The sequence below is a fragment of the Dipodomys ordii genome, unplaced genomic scaffold (genome assembly GCF_000151885.1).
Source record: "Dipodomys ordii isolate 6190 unplaced genomic scaffold, Dord_2.0 Scaffold122, whole genome shotgun sequence".
NCBI classification, from domain to species: domain Eukaryota; kingdom Metazoa; phylum Chordata; class Mammalia; order Rodentia; family Heteromyidae; genus Dipodomys; species Dipodomys ordii.
Genome location: NW_012267338.1, coordinates 8,360,965 through 8,388,858, shown reverse-complemented (window position 1 = coordinate 8,388,858; position 27,894 = coordinate 8,360,965). Strand labels below are relative to the sequence as shown.

Sequence of the window (27,894 nt, the reverse complement as noted above, 5' to 3'; positions counted from 1 at the left end):
AATGGATATCCATGGACCGATCACCCATATATACATATACATATGCATATATATATATATATATACACACACACACACATACATACATATATACAAAGTATACATACATATGCATATATGAATGTACATATAAAACCTATGCAACAATTTGTAGCTGTATTTTAAAATGTTTTAAATATGTTACTAGTTATTACTTCAACTTCTCTCTAAATTTTTATTATGCTGGTTTTATTACTATTCTCATACAAATATTAACATCTGCTCTGTTTTTCTTTTTTCTTTGTCAGTCCTGGGGCTTGAACTCAGGGACTGGATGCCCCCACCCCTGAGCTTTTTTGCTCAAGGCTATCTCTCTACCACTTGAGCCACAGCTTTTTTGGGGGTAGTTTATTGGAGGTAAGAGTCTCATGGACTTTTCTGCCTGGGCTTGCTCCAAATTGCCATTCTCAGATCTTAGACCCCCTGATGATTACAGTATGAGCCACTGGTGCCTGGCTAATTCCTACTTTTTAAAAACATTTAAATAAATGTTATCTATATATGATGATTTCTTTTTCATTTAGAGTTTAGTTTTCCAGATTTAACCTCATGAATGTATTAGACCAAATTCATATATTTTTTCCACTTATATGTTTCTTTAAAAAAGTTATTTCATTTTAGTTCCCTTGTGTTTTATTAGCACCAAGGGAGATGGATTTCATTTGGATGTCTCTGTATATATACAGTGTTCCTCTAGTCAGCTTTCTGTCACTCTCTGTCATCCTGTCTCCCCTCTTCCCAAACCAATTTCAACAGACCCCATTGTACCATTTTCACTTGTATATATAAAGTAAAATATCAAGTTTTGAAATTGCATAAGATTCATGGAAAAGTTGTAATAATAAAAATAATATCCATGTGTCAGTCACACTAGTTTACTATAATTATTAACATTTTATTATTTTCTTTATTAATATACTTTATTAATATACTTATATTATTTGCTAAACTATTTCAAAATACATGTATTTTGAATACGAATGTATTCAAATGTATTTTGGCTACGAAGCCTCATTATCCCCTATAGACTTCAGTGTAAGACTTTCTCTTTTATGACCACAATGCAATTATTATAGGAAATTCCATACATACGATGTCATTGTCGAGTCAACAGATCTCTTAGAATATTTCTCTTAATTATGTCAATTATATATTATATAGAAAAAAAAGGTTTTGGTTTGGAGTCCAATTGTACTACCAGTCATGTTTGGTTGTCATGTGTTTAGATTCCTTTAATTTGGAACTTTTCTTCATTTGTCCTATGCTTTTTCACCCTAGACACTTGCAAGACACACTTATGTCTGTTTTCCTTATATATTTTGATAGGAGTACTGATAGTGTCTGTCTGTCCCATAGTTGGTGATGGTTATTATGAATGGTATTTTCAGTTTTAAGTTCTTTTAAATTTTCTATCTTTTTAATTTATAAATATTTTTGGAGGGTTATTTTTAAGACAAAATGGATACCCAGTTTCATCAGATTGAAATAATAATTGACTTATCTTCAAGTTCACTGATACTTTCTTCTGCAATTCAAATGTATTATTGGATTCCTCTAGTAATATTTTCATTTGTTATTGTAAATTATTTTAGTTTTTCTTCCCCACATTTTTTTTTAGCACCCAGAGGGTTGGGTTTCATTTCTAGTCTTTGCATAGTTTCAGAGACCTGAGAGAGACTGTCAAACTTACCAACCCATGCATAATGACAAACCCAGAAGGAGAGGCAAGAGGGAAGGGGTAGTAGAGAACATTTCAAGAAATAATGTCTAAAAATGTCAATAACTTTGATAAAAAATATTACATTTTCTGTTGTCTCTTTAAAGAGTATGTGTATTCGGTTTTCTCTCTGAAAATGTCTATTTTTGTCTGGCCAGGAAGATTTCTGTCTCAAGAGGATTTTGCTCTTCTCTATTCCATGCCTGGTTTTCATGCCATGTTTATCCTAACATATCTTAATAGCCAGCTAATAATTAGTCTTCATCAACAGAGGCACATTACTTAGGCATTTAAGATACCTTAACGTAAGAGCAGAGGTCAATTTTGTAAAAAATTATGATGACCTGTGTATGGTCTGATACCAGTATATTCTCTGCAAGGTGAAAAACAAAATAGGAGGTTCAGTATATGGAGCTAGAGTGCCTAGGTTTGTTTTCTGATTCTATTACTTAATAGTTACTTTCAAATTATTTAACCTTTTGGTGCTTAGAGTCTTATCTGAAAATACCCTGGGGAAAAGCTATACTCTAAAATAGTGGAATTAATATTTATTTTTTCACAATAGTTATAGATCCTTGGTATTAATATAAGTAATTTCTTGATTCTTAAATCTCAAAGTATAATTCTTGATTTAAAATAGTCTTTTTAATGTGGACTCTTTTTTTGTTTTGGAAAAATGTATCATCTATCTTAAGTCTAGAATAATGCCTCCAAGCTTTCCTCGATGTATAAAGTCTTTTTCTCACATGAATAAGCATTACTTTGACATGTAAAGTTTATTTCTTTCTGGATAAATTATTCATAGAAGATAGAGAAAAGGAAGAAAATTCATTTCACAATAGGTTCAATTTATTTGATAACCTGTCTTAGTAATTACTGAGTCAGTTCAGCTTGTACTCAGTAGAATAAAAATCTAAATGTAATTTATGAAAACAAGTTATGTAAAAACACAGATTTACATATAAATTAAAGGCATAGTTCTTAGTATTCAAAAAGATTCAGTGAAGTTTAATTGGAATTGAGTTGTGATTTTTCTTTTCTTTTCCTTTTATTTTCTTTTTGTGAAATTCTCATCTTGAAATTGAGAGCTTGAGATTGAGTGGCAAAGCTTAGTAACTGAAAGCATTATTTACTTCTGTTTCTCCCAAAGAAGGGTGGATTCTTCACAGGCTACTGTGCTCATTCTGTAATAACATTCAATCTAATACTACTCAAATTTCGGATAATTTTTTTTACACCAGTCCTGGGGCTTGAACTCTGTCTGGGCCTGGGCGTTTTCCCTGAGCTCCTTTTTACTCAAGGCTAGCTCTCTACCACTTGAGCCACAGCACCACTTCAGGCTTTTTCTGTGATTAATTGGAGATAAGAGTCTCATGGACTTTACTGCCTGGGCTGGCTTGGAACCACAATCCACAGATCTTAGCCTCGTGAGTAGCTAGAATTATAGGTGTGAGACATTGGTGCCTGGCTCAGGTAATTCTTTGTAGCTCTTTAGCTGCTTAGTAAGACAATACTGTGTGTGGGCTCAACTTTTTGGTGTGAATATCAGTAGAAGAGTAGGAAAGCAACAGATGGGTAGTTATTGGGGTTCTTCTTAAACTGTCAAGTCACATCTACTGAAGATATCTGAAAAAGTTCACACATAGACTCAAGCTATATAGGACTGAGACTAGCAACTGATATACGTTAGCTAATTTAATCTGCAAAGAGAAATTCACTATATAAATTAATTTGTATAACATTTTGAAAGATAAAACTTACCTTCTCCATGCTTTAGAAGAGCCCAAGTAACTGTCAGAAATACATGTATTTTCAAAAATGGGCTTCACATTAAAATTTGGATTGGAATGATGACACTATGCTCTTTGATGACATGTGGGAAGCTACCTGTGTACCGTCACACTGGAAAGCAGCCCGTTACTGTTGAAATGGATGCACTGTGGGCTGTTAATTCTTCACAAATTCCACTTCCATATTTAATTATGGAACAATGTGGGGTAAAAGTTGCCTAGTCTCTTCTTCATTCATTTAAGTGTCAATGAGAGTGGCAGTTCATAATTCTTCTTTAAATTTTATTACAGCATTCACTTAAAATGAGGTAGCTTCATGCTGGTTATGCTTCAATTAAGTCATATTTTATTTGCTAATAACTTTCCAAGTTGACAGTGACCTTGAAGTTGGTACTGTCAATACTTTTGAGGTAAAAGCAAATGTGATCTAAAGTTTAGTGCATTAATTTATTCTCTGTTTTCTTTCTATTCTTTTAAGAGATAAATTTAATTTCATATTGGACATTCATCTGAATGCTACAGAAGTCATCAAGCAATTGTTGCTCACATATTAAATAAATGAAATAAATTTTATTGTATAATCTGGAAAAGGGTTTTGTTAAGGTTTTGAATTTTTTGTGTCCATGCACACATGCACTTTTTACTTTTACTTGATTACATTTTTGAATCGTTTAATAGTTGAACCATAAAAATCGCAGTAATGTGAAGTCATCTGAGGAAAGCAAGATCCTGAATCTCTGTGTTAACATAGTTATTATAGTTAGGCAGCAATCTTGCACCAGTAATCCTAGCTACTCAGTAGGATGAGATATGGTTTGAAGCCAGTCTAGGAAGACAAATCCAAGACTCTATGGTGTCCACTGAACTAGCGAGCAGCCCACATGAGCTATGACTCAAGTAGGTAGAGCTCTAACTATGAGCAGAAAAAGTGGAGTGAGAACTCTAGATCCTGAATTCAAGCCCCAGTACTAGCACGTAAGCCACACGAGGGGACGCACACATGCACACTCCAGCATAAACGCTTCACATGTATTTAAGGGGATAGCTTGGTGACAGAGCAGTTGCCTAATATCCACAAGAGCCTAGGCTCAATCCCTACCATTGAAACAAGCTGGGCATGACATTTTTTAAGTCCCAAAACTGTGACACAAAGTTGGGCACCAGTGGTTCATGCCTATAATCCTAGCTACTCAGGAGGTTGAAATCTGAGGACCCAGGCAGGAAAGTCTGTGAGACTCTTATCTCCAATTAACCACCAGAAAACTGGAAGTGGCACTGTGGCTCAAGTGATAGAGCACTTGCCTAGAGCTGAAGAGCTGAGGGACAGCACCCAGGCTCAAGAGTTCAAGCTCCCCCCCACCTCAAAAAAAAGTGACACAAGATATACTCTATTGAGTTTCACTTTCTGTGATTATCTTTAAGTAGTTGTACAAAGGGGTTTTAATTCAACATGTCAATTTAAAAGTACAGTGCATCGTGATCAGTGTTACTCCTTCCATCATTTTCTTCCCATCTAGCATAAGGTACTCTTTTAAAATATTGATTTGTGACATAAGCTATGGTAATTATATTAGATACGTTCTTGTTTGCAGTACATAAACTATCGAACATATTCAGCAAGGCTATATTGTAGAACAATATATAGTAAAAAATCTGTAAATTTGCCAAATTTAGCTTTATTTTTAAGCAAAAGTAAAGTATAGCATTCATAGGAATCTTTGTTCTTTCTACCATTGAAATTGTCCATGTATTTTAAAACCCATGACACTTAGCAAAAGGAGGGATTGTTGGTGAGGGGCCATCTCTTGTCCTAAGCCCTGTTGGATGTGGTATATGGAGGTACACTGACTTTTTCAGAACAAGCTACTTTTCAGTCATGCCAGTGTGGCTTGGGTTTGTTCCACTACTTCTCTAATAGCATCTGCTGCTCTGCTGGACATGTCGGGCAGTGCCACTTGTCTATGGTATTGGTGTTATAGCATTTGTCTCCCAACTCCCAGACACAAAACTTTTGGAGGGTCTGTGTTATTTTCCTTTGTGTTATACTTAGGAGTCCCAAAGAGGTGTGTGTGTGTGTGTGTGTGTGTGTGTGTGTGTGTGTGTGTGTGTGTGTGTGTATTGCTCTCCTTATGTGTTACAGAACAGCTTATTTTAATTTCAGAAAGCTTATTTTAGTTTTTATTCTTAGTCTGATAATGTGCTGGACTTCAGAATCATGTATCACTAACCTTCCTATGTGATAACATGTAACAGTAATTCCTTTGATACATTGCTTTGTAAGACTGAAACAAGCTGAATGTTTATAACGAGGAGAGGGACATAATAGTCTGTTCTTTGTGTTAATTCATTAGAAGGGATCAATAGAGATCAACAACCCAAGTGCATTGAAACCATGTCCAATGCTGGAAAAATATCTAGAAGATAATGAAGATCAATCCTTTCTATTTGTATAACACAACGTTGCCTGGGTTTTAATTACATTACAGGCACGAAAGGCAATTATAACAATAAATGATGTTAAAAGCTGAAATATCAGTATCACTTGTCTTTGCCTATTCAGGTAGAAGACCTCACATCTTCTCCAGAATTTTCTCTGCCAGGTATTTCTAGAAGTCCCGAGGGCCTGTGTCATCCATGCTCTGGACAAGTCTGTTTCCTTGGAGTATGGCTGCTGCTGGGCCAGGCACCGCTTGCCAGATGGTGCTTTCTGCTGGGCATTTATGTCCGCCAGTGTTCTCTACCGCACAGCAAACCATTATGCTCTATTACAAGGCAGTGAAAGCAGTCCCAGCTTTTATCCAGGCTTTCAACAAAACAGTTCTCTTAGACTCTTCATGATAGCTGCTTTGCATGTCACTAGATAGAAGTATAAATCCAGTGGGAACAATCTACTAGGAAAGTTTGTTCCACAGAAAATCCACAGTGTTTGTTATTACCCCTCTTGTGACACCAAATAAGGGTTGTCATAATCAGCTGCTTCCCATAGAAGTAGTTTTCACAGCTATCTTCTGATTGGTTTGCTTTATTCCAAAGCATCCCCGAACAGTCCTACCTGTGATGACTTCTCTGTGCTTTACTAGCTTCCTTTTGGATTTTATTATGGCATCTCAAAACATTTAGGAGGGGTTCCTATCTGAGTAGAAATCACTGCCTCCTCAGTACTGAAGAATCATACTGATCTCCAGTTATTCTTGTCTTCCCCGGGATGTTAAAAACTTCCAGTGATAGTGCTTTTCTCCTGGTACAGGAGCCTTTTCCACTTCTAGTCTGCTGTGCTATGTCTTATTAAATTTGTTAGTCTTTGGCACGTAAATGATTCCTTCTAGTTTCTGACGCTGATAATTTTGGTTATTTTATATCCTTCCTTTGAAATGTTTGGGTGAGGCAGTGGCAGGTATGGGTTTGAACTGAAATACTTTTGTTACTAACATTGCTATTTATTGTATTCACTTGATTGGAATGATGTTCAGTTACACAGCTCTTAAATAGTAATAGCTCCAAAGAACACTTGCTACATTTTTTTATATAGTTAAACTATATATGTTTATGTTAGGGGGATTTTATTCAATGTATAGTAAATGTTTTAATAAAACTTATTTTACAATATAATTTATAAACATAGTCTTTCAAATGAATTAAAATTACGATGTAGTTTATTTTCTACCATTAATTAAACTTATTTTTTCAATAAAAGAGTTTTTAAATAATTGCTTAATTAAGAAAGATTTGGGTTAATACAATTCTTTCAAGAGAAACTATTGTTTTTATAGTGTTACTCTTCACTATTTTAGCTTAGCAAAGTGCTATAACATTTTAGGGTTCTTATATTTATTTGTGGATCTGTCAATGAACAAAGCATTCACTAGTGGTACCCGTGAATCCATATTTATCCATCCTTTAGCTTTAGACTTAAGACATTGTTTTTATAACTTAATGAACTTACGCTTCATCTTTCCTTTTTTGTTTAAGGATGCACCCAGAGCGTCTCTAAAATACAAAGGTACACATTTTGGGACTTCTTCAAGAAGTAGACAGTTTTTACCTATACAGCCAGGTCCTGGACCTGGACAGTATGATATAGTCCAGTAAGTAATGATAACAATAAAAAATGCGTAGCTTTAAGATAGTTCTTACTATATAGTATAGCATTTTATTAATACAGCCTAGACTATTCAGTTAGGAAAGGAAAATTAGTATGAAAACCTCCAAGATGTATTATGTTCTAGAGCAACCCTTTTGACTGATATTGTTGTCTTTATGAGCCAGATTCTGTGCCACCCATTGTATATGTATTCCTCAGTTAACGCTTACAATAAGTCTTTGTGTAATTATATTGTTTTAGCTATAATATCAGTGAAAAATTCTAGGATCAGAAAGGATAAATAGCATGTTCAGAATAATACAATGGTAGGAGTAAATACTAAAAAATCCTGTCACCCACTGAGAGAATGCAAAGGAAGGAATGACATTTTCTTTTTTAAAAAGGCTCTTATGTTACTGTAACCCCTCTGTATATTACCTTTATAACAATTAAAAATGTCCACAGGGGAAATCAGCAGAGTTAAAATAGCCTATATAGACTTTCTTTGGTGAGTAAAGTACACAGAAATCTTTTGTTAGCTTTTAGGGTCAATTCATGATGTGTCACATTTTCTTTTGGTTTTGGAATCATTGTTCAAACAGTTTCATAATAATGCTGTGAACTGGAAAAAGAACAAGTAGTTAAAATAAGAAATGCATTTTTATAAAAATTTGAATATATTAGTCTACCATTAGATTACTATTACGTACTTCTAAGGCAGGAAATGTTGCTATAAATGTTCTTCTTGCTTAAGCAAATATTGACATATGCAAAATTCAGAAATTTCCATTTCTGTCTGCATTTTCCAAAGGGAAAAGACACTCCATTATGAAAATGTTAATGTGAAGAAAGATCACCAAGAAAGTTGTGCCTCATTTCTCCCACGATTTTTTGACTTAATACCATTGCAGGAGAAAAAAAGGGTAAGTTGAAAAGTAGCTATTTTTAATTTTTCCAGATCCTAACATCATTGAGTTGATTACAATAAAGTTCCTTAAGATTTACTTAGTCTGGTGGCTGGGCCACTCAGCAAGTATTGCAGAAGTGATCCTTGTGTCATTTTGAACACTTCCTGTCATAAGGAACTCACAACAGCCCTCTGAAGTTTTGTTGTTTCAGTAGTAAATTACTCTTCTTTCTTAAGATGCTCTTCTTAATCTCACCTAAATTTCTCTTCCTCTGCCTCCCTTTTGTTCTCCCTTCCCTGTAATTCCTTTCAATATCTTTTTATGTACATTCAAGATCATGCATTTTCTTTTGAAGACACATAAAGCCTTCTTCAATTTGTGAATCTTTCTTGTTTTTACATAGGGTATCTAAAACTAAGAATAGTATTCTGAGTGTAGTCTGACTGTAGAATTTCGATGGTGGAATTTTGTAGTGTGATAGAATTCTTATCTTCAATAGGTTATTAGAATAAGCCTATATACATATATATATATACACACATTCCATTCTTAAAAATGTAGCTACATTTCAGTTTATTCCTTAGAACTTAAAGACAAACACTTCTGATAAAATTATTATAGTATCTTTTATAATGTTAATGAACTCTATAAGAGGACTCATGACTGACACTTGTTGCTACTGCAACGTTTAGATTGGTAATATAAAATATTTGCAATTTATTTTGTGTCATTAAGAAAACAGTAAAATTCCACTAGGTGGCGCCAATTTATTGCTTCTTTACAGATATAACATCCTTTCTCACATTAAAACAATGTTCCAAAGGAGGAGGCTACAATGCTTGATAAGAAATGTACTCATTATCTTGCCCATGTAATTGTAACCCCTCTGTACAGTATGTTCACAATAAAAAATAAAACAATGTTCGACAAAAAATGTATTCACTACCTTATGTATATAACTGTAACCCCTCTGCACATCACCTTGACAATAAAATTAAATTAAAAAGAATACATTGCAAATTAAACCAAATAAAGCTATTGCTTAACCAAAAATAACTCCAAAATAGAACCAAAAAACAAATCTTTTGATGTGACAATATAGAAAATTTTTTCCTGTAGTCTATTTGAACAGATACAAGTGAGAAATTTTAGTTTCAAAGTTCTTCCTGATGTAGGTAGTATGGAACTATGTGTTTAAAAATTTTATTCAAGTGTTTAGTTGTACATTGTTTTTTCTACTAATTTATCTATATAAATCCAGTAAATTTGTTAGTATCTTAAATGTTGCATTTTAAAATGTAATTTTAGAGAAGAAATTATTCTCTGGGTCAGCATAAGATAACATAAGAATAATTTACTAATATCAAATAGATACTAAATAGAAAGTGTTAGCTTCATGTAATTAAAATTATGCTTTAAAAAAGCATTTGGGGAGGGGAAGGGTTATAACAAAATGCTTAAATAAGGATACAGGTTGACCCATTGTAACAATGAGATGTACAAGACACTATGTTGAAAATGAATGTTACAACTTGTGGGGAGGGGGGTGTGGGGGGTGGAAGGGAGGAAAGGATGGTAGGGGAAAACCAAAGGAGGGGGTAACAATGCTCAATAAGAAACGTACTCATTACCTTACTCATGTAACTGTAACCCCTCTGCACAGTTTTTTTTACAATAAAAACAAAATAATAAAAGAAAATAAAGGCTTGAGACATGCTTTAGTGGTAGAGTACTTGCCTACCAAGTATAAAGCTCTGAGTTTTTTTTTAAAGGTGTGTGTGTGTGTGTGTGTGTGTGTGTGTGTGAGAGAGAGAGAGAGAGAGAGAGAGAGAGAGAATTTACATGACAGAAAAGATAAGTCTTTTTGACATTTTCAGTTTTCACTTATGGGTAAATTATTTTATTATTTCTGATGCAAACATTAGCATTTTCATGTATTGTTGCTAGTATTTAATAGTTATTAAGTTACCTGAATGCTTGGGTTTATAATAGGCCCCTGACAATTTCTTGAAGCTACTAATATATGATGATGATCTTGAAAGAGCGTGGCTCGAGGATGGCCAAAGAATTAATTAAGACTTACTCACAATTGTGTACATTTCCCCAACACAAAATAATTGTTCCTGGAAGAGTTACTGTATCCAAAAGTCTGAGTGCATTTAAGTTAGTTTTCAAAGAGAAGATAAAAGATTTCAAATGAAATAGGAGAAAGTGATTGAATTATTAAAATAAAGTAATTGGGTAAAATTATGTGTGAGAAGAATGAAGAAGTTGAAATAGTGATTGCTTCAATATCATTAACTATTGCATGGTGATTCAGTTTCTTTTGGAAGAGTTCGGAAGAGCATCCTGACTATTATCAGAACATTTTTCATGCAGAAGTCACATTCATTCATGATTTAAAAAAACTATAAAAAGAAGAAAGCCTTGTTGGATTTCTTTATGGTTTAGTGATGAAGAATTAAAGTTTTAAGATCATATTGCATTTAGTTTATTTCTCTGTCACATATTAACTCTGTGACATTGAGTTATTTTTCCATTCCAGTCCTATAAGATGTAAGTAATAATATCAATAAAAGGTTCTTCCATCAGATATGAATAGACACATTCATACACCGCCTAAAATGGTGTATGATGTGTATGAATGCTTAGTAAGTGATATTTCTTATTACTTCTCATTTAATGAACAGCTGAACACTTGCTATATGATGTGTATAGAAATGATAATAAAGAAAAGTTTCCTAAATTAAGGAACCCTTTCACACTCTTCGCTGGAAGATGCAAGTATTTAAGTAAGTATTCATTTAGACCCAAATACATTGAAGTAGGACATCAGAGGAGATCCCCATTGACTCAGTGAAGTCAGTGAAGGATTCCAGTATATGTTTGTCATTTTGAAGACTGAGTGGATGTTTATCAAATGGAATAGGTGATGAAGATGTATAAAGTCATGAATGTGTGAGAAAGCATTTTTACCATTTGTAGATGATGATGAGTTTGTAAATATTTTAAGCATGTGCTTCATGAACAGCTTTGTAATTTCAAAAAGCTCAGAAAGTCAGCAGTGAGTCAAAGTCAGCAGTGAGTCAAATGGGAACTGAAGAAATGAGAGTGAAAGAGATAAGGATTATTGATTCTCAAATGAATGCTAGGGAAATGGAACTGGAAATGAGAGAAAAGCAACAGATAGTTCTTAGCATTGGTGTTTTTTTCTTTCTGTGCTAGTACTGGGGCTTGAACTCAGGGCCTGGGCTCTCTCCCTTAGTGTTTTTGCACAAGGCTGGCACTCTACCACTTGAGCTGTAGCGCCATTTTGGATTTTGAATGGTTAATTGGAGATAAGAATATCCCAGACTGTCCTACCAAGGCTGGCTTTCAGTCTCACATATCAACCTCCTGTGTAGCTAACATTACAGGTGTGAGCCACCGTTGTTGGCTCAGCATTGATTTTTATTTTTAGGCTCCCAAGAACTTTAATTAGTAGATATATCGATTAGGTAAATATCCAATTTACACAGTTACAGATATTAAAGAATTTAAAAACATAAGAAAAGAACAAGTCTTTAACATTAGCATTGATTTTTAAAATTTTTTCTTGGCACTTGTGGGGTTGAACTCAGTGCCTGGATGCTGTCCCTGAGTTCTTTTGCTCAGCGCTAGTGCTCTTCCACTTTGAGCCACAGCTCTGCTTCCATCTTCTGAGTGGTTAATTGGAGATAAACCAGCTCGGGCTGGCTTTGAACTGTAATCTTCAGATCTCAGCCTCTTGAGTAGCTAAGATTATAGATGTGAACCACCAGCCCCAGGCAGCATTGGTTTTGATCTAGTGATTAATTAGATGTGGGAGGATCTGTCAGAAACCAGTATTGATGATGACTCCCAGGTTTCTCATTTAAAATTCTCTGTGAGGAGTGTTTTGGGAAGTTAGAGAGAAAATATAGACAGCATATTCCATTGTGTGTAGGTGTGTGTGTGTGTGTGTGTGTGTGTGTATGTGTGCGCGCGCGTGCGCACGTGCATGCGAGCATGCGTGCACACACACACATTTGTGGAGAATCAGATTATTTTAAGTTTTATTTGCTAAATAGTCTATATATGGATTGCCAGCAGTGGCATCTCAGAGCATGAATGGAGTCAGCCATCCGATGAGACAGGGAACACCCTAGCAGAAAGAATGGCTTGGAAGACTACTCTATTTTTTAAATTTACAAAGTAGAAACTATGGGGATTTCTACTTCACAAGACTGTTAATGAAATACAATAATGTAGATGAAAGAACTTATTGCATTTAAAGTGTTTCATAAAGATTATTTGAGTGACAGAAGCAGACATTTTTCATTTATTTTGGTGCATTGTTTTTGAAGCAAGGAGTAGCGAGAGTGATACAACAACCTTTTTTAAAAAAATTTTTATTGTGAAAATACCGTACAGAGGGGTTAAAATTACACGAGCAAGATAATGAGTACATTTCTTATCAAGCATTGTAGCCTCCTCCTTTGTTTCCCCTTCCTATCCCTTCCCATCCCTTCCCGCCCCTTCCATTCCCCCCTTCTCCACTCCCCCCTCCCACCACCAAAGTTGTAAAGTTCGTTTTTCGACATAACGACTTGTACATCTCATTGTTGCAGTAGGTCCACCTGTATCCCTATTTAAACGATTACAACAACCTTTATATGAACAGAACTACCATTTACTGTATTTCATCGTGCAGTTACTTTTGAGTTTGCTAAACTTGGAGTGGCTCTATTCTCTTTCCCTTTTTAAAAACGATTTTCTCTAAAAATAGTATTGAGATAGTAAGCGTGTGCATATGTGTGTACAATGTGTGAATGTGCTCCTTTGAATTGTGATTTTGGGGGATTGCCTGTTAATATCAAAATTTCTACTCAGATGGTCCAATCCAGCCATCTGATTTTCTATGATAATAACTCATCATTTCACAAATGAAGCAATATGTTATCTTTAATCTTAAAGTAAAATTAATAATATATTTTATAAGCTATAGAAGCTTCTTCAAACTCAATTAAGATTATTTACATTGGGCAGTATTTCTAAGTTTTATTTATTCATGAAGAATGTAAATAAAACATTTATGGTTTTAGAAAGGTTGTATGGGTTCCCAATCTCATATATGCTAATTTTTCTAAGTATCAGTTTCTATGGTTACTAGGTTTTCTTTAAGAGTTCAGTATAATGTAGTACTGATTTTATTCTGAAAGGACACAATGTAAGTTATGATTCTTGAGTTATTTATGTCTTTAGCATATTTCAAAAGGAAAATGATCTCTATATGTTTTATAGCTATATTTGGATTTTATAAATTGATCTCTGTAAGTAAACATCCTGTTTCAGAATCTAGAGTGAACTTCAATTTAAAGGAGCTAATGACATTTAATAATACTTTAAAAGTAACAGTTTGGGGAGATTAATTTTGATGATAAAATCATCTGTGAACGTGGCAAAGCAGTTTTATGGCAGGAAAGATTACCTTCTGTGTTTCACATACATTGTGTTGGTGTGTCAGAAGGTGGACTTGATAACTTGTGACTCAGTAGAGAAATTGAGGGAGCTAAATTCTCAAAAGTACTGGCAAGGTTATTTTAAAAGGCTGGGTCTAACCAGTAACAGTATTATTATCTGAGAGTTGATGAAGACAAGTCATAAAGAGTAAGTGTGTAAGAGGAAGTGAGAGCAGTACCAGGGTAGGCCTAATGAATGTGTGAAACACTCATCTTTGCTTTTCAAGCTGAACCTGTTAGGTCATCCGTCAGTCAAGAGAGGCAGGTAGTGACCATTAGGTGGACTCATTAACACTCTGCAGCCTGCTTGTACAGAGTGACTCACATCTATCTTCATTAGAAGTTTCCAGTTGCCAGTAGTGAACAGATGGGTCATTATTACCACACTGCCCTCTGGGCTTACCTGGAGGACACACAAAGTCGTCTCGCACAACACATAGCCACATTTACCTTCTTGCCATGGGAGAAAAGTTTTTGGAGTAGTGGGGATTAAGATACTCTTATCCAAGAGGCTGCCCAAGGAGATTAATGTTTATGAACAGTTTATACAAAAATAATGTTTTGGAGAAGGAAATTATTTTAATGCATATTTTAAATGGGAAAACTAGATTATATTTGAATTATAAATTTGTTGTAGGTTGGTATAAATTTTATTCAAATCATTTGAATTGACTAGTATACTTAAAGACTTTAAAAGAGGCATAATGTTTAATAAGTATGATTATTACTGATGATGCTTTTACAATAAAAATTTTATGTATTTCAATGTTTCCTTTGAAAGATTTCTTGGGCTTTAACAAGGACTGTACCTTGTAGCTAGCATGACTAAATTACATATCTCTCTATCTCTACCTATCTATCTGTCTGTCTGTCTGTCTGTCTAATCATCATCTTTTTTTCAGTCTGATTTAAATAAAAGAAAAATCATGCTTGTACACTTTTACTGTTGAATTGTGTCTTTAAATAGACTATTTTCCCCAATGGTAGTCAGCACTTTGTAAGAGGAGATTAATTATATTCATTGTAAATACTGAATGTAAATGATGACATGATATTGAGTGTACATTTAATTTATCTTTACACACCTAATTGTATCCTCCCCCCCCCCATATCTTTAATCTACAGAGAAGTTTTTGTGTTTATTAATGTGGAGGGTTACCACAAGGGCAGGTTACCTGTATATACTTAGAACACTGAATCATGAAAAATACTTTTGGAGGTGGTTATTCTTCACATAATACTATAAAACATTATTTTAAATCTATTGTTCTATATTTAGAAATTTGGAGTTTAGAGTCCCGAGAATGAGAGTATTTAGCAATCCTAAGAGTTACTTTTTCCTCCCTTAAATACAACTAGTAGGGAATTTATTTTTTAATGTAATTTTCATAAAGAAATATAAAAGCTTACAGATTGTAGAATAACATTAAAGGAATAGTGTTATTCTTAAGCAAAGATATTTTTGCCTAAAGAATCTAATGAGAAACTATGGGAACACTTTTTAATAGAAGGTATTTCTTTTTGGAGCTATCAACTCTCTTTCCAATTGAGGAGCAAAACAGGGTATTTAAGGATCATATCTGAGAAGAAATTCAAGTTCTCTCTCTGAGGTAAGGATTATTTTCTTTTGGGAAAGGTGTCCTTTATTGAGCCTTCATATACACAGTGGTCTTCATATACCCAGGGGGCAAAGAACAGGCTATAAAGCACTTGTACAATACTGTTTTGGGGAGCCAATCCTGGGGTTTGATCTCAGGGCCTGGGTGGTGTTCCTGAGTATTTTTTTCTCAAGACTAGTGCTCTACCATTTGAGCCATAGCTTTACTTTTGGTCTTTTGGTAGTTAATTATTAGGAGATAAGAGCCTTACAGACTTTCCTGCCTGGGCTGGCTTCAAATCTCTATCCTCAGATCTCAGCCTCATGATTAGTTAAGATTGCAGGTATGAGCCGCCAGTACCTCGCACAATACATTTCTTTATACCAACATAATTCTCACAGAAACAGTTGAAAGTGACAGAACACCTATTAGTAGCATGATAATTCTTTGTCCTAGAAGTTTGCTTTCTGATTTAATTTTTATTACACTTGCTTGTTGGTTTTAGGCATATAGAGTTGATCAAAATGACATATAACAATTTTTCTGCTAAACAGTTCTGTGCCAGCAAAAATCCAGAAATGGAGATGACACAAGTGGTACAATGCCAACCTTGGGAGAAAAAGTCAAGCATGAGCTACAAAGCTCTGTGTTTAAGCTTCAACGTATCTTTCTTTTATTATGGGTCACTATTTGTGAGATGTTTTGGCTTCAGCATCTCATTGTACTGCTAAAACTATTAAAAAAACTTCAGGTAATTTTATTTTGGAGGTATTTATTGATACGTACTGTATTAGACTTTGAATCTGAGAATGTTTAAAGTTCAGGCATATCGAGTATATATAAAAGGACAAGAGTCAAAGTGGCAAGCAAAACCTTAATATTGTGAAAATAACTTTTATCTTGAGGGTTTTCTGAAAGAACACAGGGAATCCCAGGGGTCACTGAAACAAACTTCAGGAACTATGACTGCAGTGCTTTTGAAATTAGAAGTAGCAATATTTTGTTTGTTTATTAAATGTTTAGGCCAGGCAATTAAATATATGTTAGCTATTAATTTATAGCAAAGATTCTCATCTACATAGTATAAAGTTATAGCTTTGAATAGGACCATTTTTAAAATTTTAAAAGTAAAATTGTGGTGTGAACACACAGTGGTGGTGTAATTGGGAATGAGAATAGGTTTTCTAACTATACCTGTTAGAGTTACAGTGACCTTTAGAGATATGCTGGCATTTGCAACTCTTATATCAAATGTCTTCTAACATTTTACTGTCAGCAGGGAACATGAGAATTGACTAGTTTGAAATGGCAGTCTTAGGAAAAGACATAAACTTTGAAATATCCATAACTACTTTTAATGTCAAAAAAGTCACACATGGCTATTCTCATTTATTTTAAATTTATTTTTATCATCACTCCAAAATTTCAAAATTGTTGTTTTCAGGAACATCTTTTATCCCTTTCTAATTTATTTAAAATTGACATATAAAATTACATTTATTTACTGTGTAAAGTGATGTTTTGAAGCATATGTATATTGCTGAATGGTAAAATCTAGGTAATTAACAAATGTATTACCTAATAGTTATCATTATCATAGTGAAAGCAGGTAGAGTCCACTCTCCTGACATTTCCTAAGAATAAAACGTAACATCAGTTATAACCATCATGCTTTACAAAAGATCTCATGAAGACATTCTTCTTACTTAACTAAAAATATGTACCCTTTGACGAGCATTTCCTCCCTGCTCCCTGACCCCCTGTAGTACACCTGTAACTAACATTCTACTCTCTTTCTATCACCCTTCTACATCCTACTTAGAAGTGAAAACGTACAGTATTTTTCTTCATATGCCTGGCTTATTTCATTTACTATCATGCCCTTTAGGTTTATCTATATTTTTTAAATGACAGGATTTCATTATTTTTTATTACTGAATACTAGACAACTGAAGTATTTTAGTTATCTATTCATCCATTAGTAGACATGTAGGTTATTTATATGTGAGCTCTTGTGAATAGTGCTGCAATAGTCATGGGAATGCAGATTTTTTTAAAAAGCATACTGATTTAATTTCCCTTTGTTCTCCTTAATGAGATTTCTGGCTCAGAAGATAGTTCTATTTTAAATGGAAACATCATCACTATGGCTCTCCACAATGGCTCTATCAATTTATATTTCTGTCCTCCATCAGGGTTTTCTTTCTCTGTATCCTTATCTACACTTGTTCTTGTTTGTGTGTTTGACACTAGACATTCTAATAGGAAGTGATACTGTGTAATGGTTTTAATATCTATTTCTTTGATGATTGGTGAAGTTGTGTGTTTTTGCAAATATTTGTGATTCATTTGTATGTATTTAAAAAATGTATGTTTAGCCTTTGTTCATTTCAAAATTGGATTATTTGGGATTTTTTCCTTCTATGTTTTCTACTAGTAGTTTCATAGCTTTAGGTCTTAGATTTGAATCTTTAATCCACCACTCTGACTGGTATGGATTTCTGTGATCTCACCCCCCTTCCTAGTTGGGATTGCAGACATAAACCACCACACCCAGCCTTCTGGATGTTTGTTGATACATACACACTTAAGGAAATATAATAGAGTATAAATTACTTTGTAAAACCAACAACTCATTGGGAAATAATGATTATTCTTAGACAGCCTGGATCTTCTAAAGCTTACAGCCATGAAAAGATTTAGGAAAGAAGAGACTCCCCCACCCCCACATTTTTGTTCACATAAATCAAGATAAATGATTGATTGGTTGATGACAAAAAATAAATACATTTAAAATAACAAGATTTTTTTTTATTTGGTCATGGAGCTTGAACTTTGGGCCTGGGCACTGTCCTTCAGCTCTTCAGCTCAAGGTGAGCCACAGTAGTACTTCTGGTTTTCTGGTGGTTAATTGGAGATAAGAATCTCATGGATTTTCCTGCCTGGGCTGGCCTTGAACTATGATCCTCAGATCTCAGTCTCCTGAGGAGCTAGGATTACAGGTGTGAACCACTGGTGCTTGGCAATAAAAAGATTAAAAAAATAATCAATAAAGTTACTTTCAGCATGATTTCAACCATCAAAACTGAACTGGATGTTCTCATTGTCGATAAACTTTCTAAAGTGTTTTAGTGATGAACATTGATGCAAAACATCTCAACAAAATCTTGGCCAATCGACTTCAACAATTCATCCAAAAAAATCATACACTACAATCAAACAGGATTTATTTCAGGGATGCAAAGCTGGTTCAATATAGGCAAATCAATTAATATAATTCAGCACATCAACAAGAGCAAGGAGAAGAACCACATGGTTATCTCAATAGATGCAGAAAAAGCATTTGACAAGATCCCCTTTATGATGAAGGGAACATTACTCAATACAATAAAGACTGTATATGACAAACCTACAGCCAGCATTATACTTAATGGCGAAAAACTAAAGCCATTTCCTCTTAACTCAGGAACGAGACAAGGATGTCCACTCTCTCCACTACTCATCAATTTAGTATTAGAATGCCTAGCTACAGCAATAAGATGCAAACATAAAAGGGAGCCAAATAGGGAAAGATGAAGTAAAACTCTCTCTCTTTGCAGATAACATGATCTTGTATTTAAAGAATCCCACATACTCCACTCCCAAATTACTCAAGCTGATTCAAAACTTTGGCAAAGTAGCAGGGTATAAAATTAAACCTCAAAAATCAATGGCTTTCCTGTATGCCAATAATGAGAAAAGTGTGGCTGAAATCAGGAAAGCAACTCCATTTGTAATAGCCCCACAAAAAATAAAATACCTAGGAATTAACCAAAGAAGTGAAGGACCTTTATCATAAAAACTTTAAAAAATCTGAAAAAGGAAATCAAAACAGAACTTAGTAAGTGGCAAAAACTCCCATGCTCCTGGATTGGAAGGATCAACATCATGAAAATGGCAATACTTCCCAAGGCTATTTACAAATTCAATGCAATACCTATCAAAATTCCAACTTCATTCTTCAAGGAAATAGAAGGGGCAATCCAAAAATTCATATGGAACAATAAAAGACCCTAAATAGCAAAATCAATCCTTACCAGAACAGTTCTGGAGGAATATCAATACCAAATTTAAACTCTGCTACAAAGCCATAGTAATCAAAACAGCTTGGTACTGGCACAAGAACAGACCTCAGGACCAGTAGAATAGAATTGAAAACCCAGAAGTGAACCCACAGACCTATAGCCATCTAATCTTCGATAAGGAAGCTAAAAAAATAGAATGGAAGAAAGACAGCCTCTTCAGCAAATGGTGCTGGCAAAATTGATTGGTTAATCACTTGTAGAAAACTAAGGCTAGATCCTTATATATCACTCTGCACCAGAATCAACTCCAAATGGATCAAATGGAGTTAAAGCAGACACCCTGAAAACATTACAGGATGGAATAGGAGAAACCCTGGGTCTCCTTGGCACAGGCCCAAATTTTCTTAAAAGAGATCCAGAAACACAACAAATCAAAGAAAGGTTTGACAAATGGGATTGCATAAAAGTGCAGAGCTTCTGCATGGCAAAGGACATAGCTAGCAAGATCAATAGAAAACCCAGCGATTGGGAGAAGATCTTCACTAGCCATACAACAGACAAGGGTCTCATATCTAAAATATACCTGGCCCTCAAAAAATTAAATCCCCCAACAACAAATCCTCAAAGAAACAACTACCCAATAATAAGTGGGCTAAAAACTTAAAGAGAAACTTCTCTGAAGAGGAAATAAAAATGGCCCATAGACACATGAAGAAATGCTCAACTGCTTTAGCCATAAAAGAAATGCAAATCAAAACAACATTGAGATACCACCTCATCCCAGTTAGAATGGCTATAATCAAGGACTCTAATATAAACAACAGATGCTGGAGGGGATGTTGATGGGAGTGTAAACTTGTTCAACCACTTTGGAAAGCAGTCAAAAGATTCCCCATAGAGCTCCCCTATGATCCAGCAATCCCACTTTTGGGCATTTACCCAAATGTTTACAAACAAGGCCATACTAAAGCTACCAGCAGAACTATGTTTATTGCAGCCTTATTTACTATAGCTAAGATATGGAACCAACCCAGATGCCCCTCAGTAGATGAATGGACAAGAAAATGTGGTATATATACACAATGGAATTCTATGCCTCCATCAGAAAGAATGACATTGCTCCATTTGTTAGGAAATGGAAAGACTTGGAAAAAATTATATTAAATGAAGTAAGCCAGGCCCAAAGAAAGATAGGTCCCATGGTTTCCCTTATTTGCAATAACTAGTATATGTCTGAGACAAGCAGAAAAGGTCAGATAAGTTGATATTAGGTGAAATGAACCCCAAGATAAGGACTCAAATGGTTTTTCTTTCTTGCTATTTTTAACATATTTATAAGATGATTTCTTTGTTGCTTTGTATGTTCCTCCCCCACAGTATAACCCCTGTTTTCACTGTATTTGATGTTGGTATAATTTGTGGAGTCGAAGGAAAAAACACATTGTTTAAATAGGGATAAGGTGGGACCATTGCAACAATGACATGTACAAGACTTTATGTCGAAAAAGGAACTTTGCAACTTTGGCACAGGAGGGGGGGGGCAGATGGGAAGGGATGGGAAGGGAAAACAGAAGGAGGCTTGATAAGAAATGTACTCATTATCTTATTCATCTAATTGTAACTCCTCTGTATGGTATTTTCACAATTAAAAAAAGTATGAAAAAATAAAGTGTTTTAGTTTTATTTTTCATTGTTTAAAAACTCTATCTGCTAATTTAGATGACCTTCATGTGGGTTGTTTAAAGATATAAGATGTTATGTATATTCTTTCAGGCTGACATTGCCTTCCTTTTCTGCTCTAAACCATTTCTGATATTTTTGGCTAGAATATTATCAAAAGTACAGGCATACTGATTTCCAGATATATAACATGGAAAAGGTTATTTGTTTTTATCTGCTAAGTAAGCCTAATTGGCTCATTGGATTGAAATATTCTTTAGAATTGGGTATTATTATAAGGGCTATATTAGTACTTCTACTGAATGTTCATTCTAAGTTCATATTCTATAATATTTGCATCATGGAATTTCAAGCAAAACAATCATTTGAAATACAATTCTAGAATTTCCTTCTGTAAAAAGCCCACCCCACCTATATAATGGAAAACTATTTTAGTTTTCCATTATATAATTGTTTTCATTTGAGGAGAATGATGATCATAGAATCCTGGACAGATTGTTTAGAATCCTGAAGAGAGCAGTCAGGAGGGAACATTTCCTCAGTGTGTTGATACATTGATAGTACCATGTTTGAATCTTGGGTCTTTTGACAACTATAAATGCTAACCTCCAAGAAAGGAATTGGATTTTGTCATGTTTCTGAATACATATTATACATTTAATAAAAAGAACCATAACTGATATTGATTGTCAGAAGCAATGAAGTTATGAATAAATAAAGCAGTCATGTATATACCTGAAGGTAGAGGGAATGAATTAGGTAATTTACGTTATTTGTGATACACAGAAGAATGAAAATGATTCATGTTTTCATCTTCTGAACTTCATGAATCTTAACACTAATGGTTGCTCTAGTGGAGATGAATATGAATTTGCTACCATTTCTACTGGCTTTTGTTGGTGTTCCTACAGATGGAGATATATTTTTCTTTTTTAGGTATGGGTAACGGAATGTGACATAAGCTCTTTTCCTATTAGAGTAAATATTAAAGCGAGTTTTCTATAGATTTTGACAAATAACTTTTGCATTAATATATACTATATCTCATACCATGTTTGTCTTTTCTGAGTAAGGTCGGGTTTAATGTCCCACCAAATGTGCAATTTTGGAAAATTCTTACTCACTACAGAAAGCTACATATTTAGGTTCGATTACACTTTTAAATATAAGCAATGTGTTTTTTTTTATATGAATCAAACTTCCTTCAGCTTTGATAGGCATGTTTGAATTCATATTATTTTACATCTAAAAGGCCAGAGACTGTGAGGCATCAGATTATTGAGTTATATTCAAGTCATGGTGTAATCCAATAGAAAATACTAAATAAAATGGCCGATTTATCAGTTTTGATTTGTTTACAAATTATAATACAATACTTTGGTATACTGAGGATAGGTAAACACGTTGGGACGGGAACATGTGCACGAGATAGTTGCATCTCATAAACGCATACAATGTAGACACTTAAATGGTCTAAGTCAGTATAATAAACAGCAGTACTCTTCTGGTTGTATTGTTGTTTACACCCTGTATCACCTAGTGATTGAACAGCAGAAATAGGCTCCATAGACTGGGACAGTTCTTTGGGGAAAGTGGTTCTTTGCTATTGAAAGGAAGTATTGGTGGTAGGGGAACACTGATTTATATTTATTGTTGTCTAAAATTCTGCAAACACGGATTTTTACTTCAGGTGTTCCTTCTAAATGCATATCTTTCTTGGTGGATGGACGAAGTATCCGTCTTACATAGAAAGGGCATTTATTGGCAAAGCCTGGAGTAAGTGTGGCTCTGCCATTGTTTCAGCTTCAATTAAGTCATCAGGGCCTGGCTGGCTTCTTACATGTACCTCTGGAAATCCTTTCTCCTAGACTTGTTTTGTTCACAGATAAAACTTAATTCTAACAGTAGCTAGATGTTCTTGTGATAAGCTTAGAGTCTCTTTTTGTTCAAATGTAGTGAGAAGAGAGTGACCTTGACTGTGGCTAATTGAAACAAAAATCAGGATTAAGCCATTCTTGAATTTCTGAAAAACCTTAGACAATTTTCTCAATGTAGTGCTGAATCAGTTTTGTAAACATGTGTCTATCTCAGGTTAATGTTTTCACAGTAGAGAATGCTTATTGCTTATGGAAAAATTAATCTCACAAAGTTCACATTCTCTAAATGCAACACAGTACAAAGTCTGTAGTCATATTCTACATTTAGTTCTAGATGAATTGTAAAGTGCACTGAGTTATAGTAAAGGATGCTATTATGTTGTTGAAAGTTAGCACAAAATAAGTAATTTTATGGAAAGGATTAATGATGTTTTAATTAATTATTTTAATCTATGTTTTACTTGGATTTTTGTACTTGCTACATTGAATCTTTACAGATAATGGATATGTCAGCTTATGGTATTAAAATTACTGCATAAAATAAACAAGGTAATTTTTTGAAATATCTTGGTGACAGAATTTTCTGATCTGAATAAATTTTTAATTATTAGCCAACTTTTTCGGTTCAGTGAGTGTATTTAATTTTATAACATCAGTATAGATCAATTAGATAACCTATTTTGATAAATTCATCTCCACATTTCATAGGATCAATTTCAGCTTTGATAGGGCAGCAAACTAACTTTCTCAGGTATCTAATTAAAGTGGGGTCTTTCATTAGTCAGGCAAAGATTTGAACTGGACTCACTTGTACATTGATTATTCTGTTCTCCAAATTTCCAGAGAACTGCAGTAGGCTTGCACAAGGAGGACCCAGGACTGCCATTTTACATATTCCAAACAGGCATAGTGATTTTTGGTTTGTAATGATACATGTTCTATTACCTTGAAGAATAGCACTATCTGGACTTGGCACTGACAGGAAAGCCTTTTTTCCTCACCTTCTGTTAAGTCATGGCTATTGCATCTGTATCCTTGATGAAATCCTTTTAAATCAGTGCCTGTGTGACACATTTACAATTATCAGTTACCTTGTACAGTACAATATATCATCTTTAAACCTGAATATTTCACAAGACAGTCTTTAGCAAATGACAGTGTTTGGTCCATGGACCAAACCATGACTCATGTATCTGTGTTTCTTTTTGTTCAGGTGTGTGAACTAGCAGTGTGTTTTTATAGCTTTTGTGAAGTTGTAAAATAAGACAAAAGAATATCCTGCAAATTAAACATGTCTACATTATGATCTACAATGCCTGAGATATTTACATTTTGGCTTTGGACAGAGAAAACTTTTGCCAACTTCAAATCTATGTGGCAATGATTTTGCATTAAACAATCTTCTTCTTCTTCTTCTTCTTCTTCTTCCTCTTCCTCTTCCTCCTCCTTTTTCTTTTTCTTTTCTTTTATTGTTGGTTGTGGGGCTTGAACTCTGGGCCTGGGCGCTGGCTCTTAGCTCAAGGCTAGCTCTCCACCACTTGAGCCACAGTGCCAATAAACCACAGTGAGTGGTTTATTGGAGATAAGAGTCTCACGGACTTTCCTGCCTGGACTGGCTTTGAACCGCGATCCTGATATCTCAATTTCCTGAGTAGCTAGGATTATAGATGTGAGCCACCAGCTCATGGCTTGCATTAAACTTCTTGACACATGTTGCAAACCATTGGCCTGACTTGTGAACAAGTGTTCCCGTTATGATACATGTGTTACTGAGAGGATTGTGTTCTCTGTGATAATAGAATATCTCAGAATGGGAAAATCAGAAACAGTAGAAGTTTATTTGGCTTCTGGTTCTGGAGAAGTTAATACACAAAATGTAGAAAGCATAAAAAACTTACTAGCAAGAAAAAAAATCTTGTTTAAAAGCTGGCAAAAGACATGAGTAAATATTTCTGAAAAGAAGACAGTAAATAGTAAACAGTTACTGTAAACAAAAAAGATGCTTAAGATTACTAATTATTCAGGGACATGGAAATGAAAATCACAATGAAATATACTTCACTCCAGTTAGAAATGGTGTTCTCAAAAAGTTAACTCCAAAGAGTAGGTGTTGGTAAGGCTGTAGATAAAAAGTAAACTCCTAAGAGTAGGTGTTGGTAAGGCTGTAGATAAAAAGTAAACTCCAAAGAGTAGGTGTTGGTAAGGATGTAGATAAAAAGTAAACTCCAAAGAGTAGGTGTTGGTAAGGCTGTAGATAAAAAGTAAACTCCAAAGAGTAGGTGTTGGTAAGGCTGTAGATAAAGTTAACCCATGTATTCTATAAGTCATTGTGAAAACACATTGTGAAAACAGTATGGAAGTTCCTCAGAAAGTCTAAAAGAGAATTTCATGTAATCTACACCCAACCGTGGACAAATAAGCAAAGAAAATTATTTGGGGTTATTTATTCACTGGGGAATATTATTTAGCCACAAAAGAAGGAAATGCTGTTATTTACAATAACATGGATAAACCTGGGGGATATTGTGTTAAGTGCAATAAATTAGATGTACACAAACACACACACAAACACAACACAAACACTGTATGCTTTTAGTATTTTAGTATATAAGGAATCTAAAATGTTGCTTAGAAGGATTTAGTGCTGATTACCAGATGTGGCTGGAGGTGGGAAGATGGATATTAGTTAGAACATACGTGTTCTCTGTTAGTTAGAATTTTGGTAAGGGAGTTTGTTCGGCATACTTATCTATGGTTAATAATTTAAATTGTTTTATACTTTCAGGTTACTAAGGGAGTAGATCTTAAATGTTTTTAACACACCTCCCTTTGTGGGGTGATAGATATATTAGGTTGATTGTTGCAGTCAGTTCACAATGTGTGTATACTAAAACATCACACTTGTAATACCTTACATTAATAGAATTTTCATTTGTCAATTACACTTTTGTAAAGTGAGAAAAATTTAAGAATAAAAATTTCAAATATGTATATCTTCCATTTTAAATTGGATTGGAAGTAAAAAGTGAAAGTATACATCTGTTGAACGAATCATCAGTTATAGATAATGAAGATGTAAGTGATTGATACAGCCAGTGGACCACACTAAAGTAAGTATGTTGTTGGGGGAACACATACTCCATGAATTGGTTGAAATGAATTATAAAGCTAATGACGGTTAAGGCCATAATGATTTCACATGACCTTTCTATCTTAGTATCCACACTGGCCTCAACTCTTCCTTTCCATTATGCTTTTTATGCAGAAGTTGTTTTCTCAGGAATTTTTGAAGATAATCAAATGAAAGTACACGTAGCTTGAGTCTAAGATTTGGACTTTTTCCCAGCTTAATATCTTTTTTTATCTTTAGGGAAAGAAACCAATGATAAATTATTTAGCGAATACATAAACCATTTCCAAATGCTGCAACAGAGCTTGAGGAAATAATTTCCAGAATTGAATACCACTTTAAAGTGAATTATAAATGCATTCAAATGTTGTTTTCCAAGTTGAAATACCCAACCTACCAGCTTCTACCTATAATTACAACTCATCATCTGTTAGAGTGCTGACAGTCACCTTCACTGAGCCATCTCTCCATAATTTCTGGGCCATTTGTGTTTAATACGAATAGACATACCTAATAGCCATTATGCTCCTGGTGCTATTTACAATGATCTATGACTGTGAATTTCAAATTTCAATAATAGAAACCATTGTGAAAAATCAATGGGAAATATAACATAAATGATAAATTAAGTTACCCATTGTGGAGTTGTATATAGTGACCTTAGTGAAAGATTATGAATAGTATTATCTTTCACATGAAATAAAACTTACTTCATTACTAATTAAAATGTATGATTGATTTTTATTGAAAATTAAGAACTATATAAAAATTACCTAATATGAATGATCTTTTTAAGATATATTTTTATTGTAAAGATACTGTACAGAGGGCTTACAGTTATATGAGTAAGGTAATGAGTACATTTCCTACCAAGCATTGTTAGCCCCTCCTTTGATTTTCCCCTACCATTCTTCCTTCCCAGCCACCCCACCAAGCTGTAAAGTTGGTTTTCAACAGTGTCTTATACATCTCATTGTTACAATGGGTCAATCTGTATCCTTTCAGCATTTTGTTATTTCCCTTCCCCTCCCCAAATTAGAAAAATGTATATACAAGATGCAGGGCACTGGAATCAAATATGGTGAAAACAGGGGTTATACCATGGGGGAAGATCATACAAAAGAAACAAAAAAAATCACACAGTACATCGTAAGTACATTAAAAACAACAGCAACAAAAATAAAACCTCTTGTGTCCCTATCTCGGGGTTCATTTCATTTAGTATTATCTTATATGGTCATATGTACATAGCCTTCGACCTTTCCTGCTTGTCCTACACATGTTCTAGTTATTGCAAATAAGGGAAAACATGGGACCTATGTTTCTTTGTGCCTGGCTTACTTCACTTAATATAAGTTTATCCATTTCCTAACAAATGGGGCAGTGTCATTCTTTTTGATAGAGGCATAGAATTCCATTATATATATGTGTATATATATATATATATATATATACAGCATACATATAGTAATATATTTATATATATATATA

General features: G+C 34.2%; 1 protein-coding gene across 1 annotated transcript in view; it reads left to right on the top strand.

Annotated features, from left to right (window-relative positions):
- The window catches only part of Stpg2 (sperm-tail PG-rich repeat containing 2), a 149,848-nt gene that overhangs the window by 6,890 nt on the left and 115,064 nt on the right, over window positions 1-27,894 (top strand). The window contains exons 4-5 of the mRNA XM_013029722.1: window positions 7,516-7,631; window positions 8,439-8,550. Coding sequence (XP_012885176.1) covers window positions 7,516-7,631; window positions 8,439-8,550 — 228 coding nt within the window. The remainder of the gene's footprint in view (window positions 1-7,515; window positions 7,632-8,438; window positions 8,551-27,894) is intronic.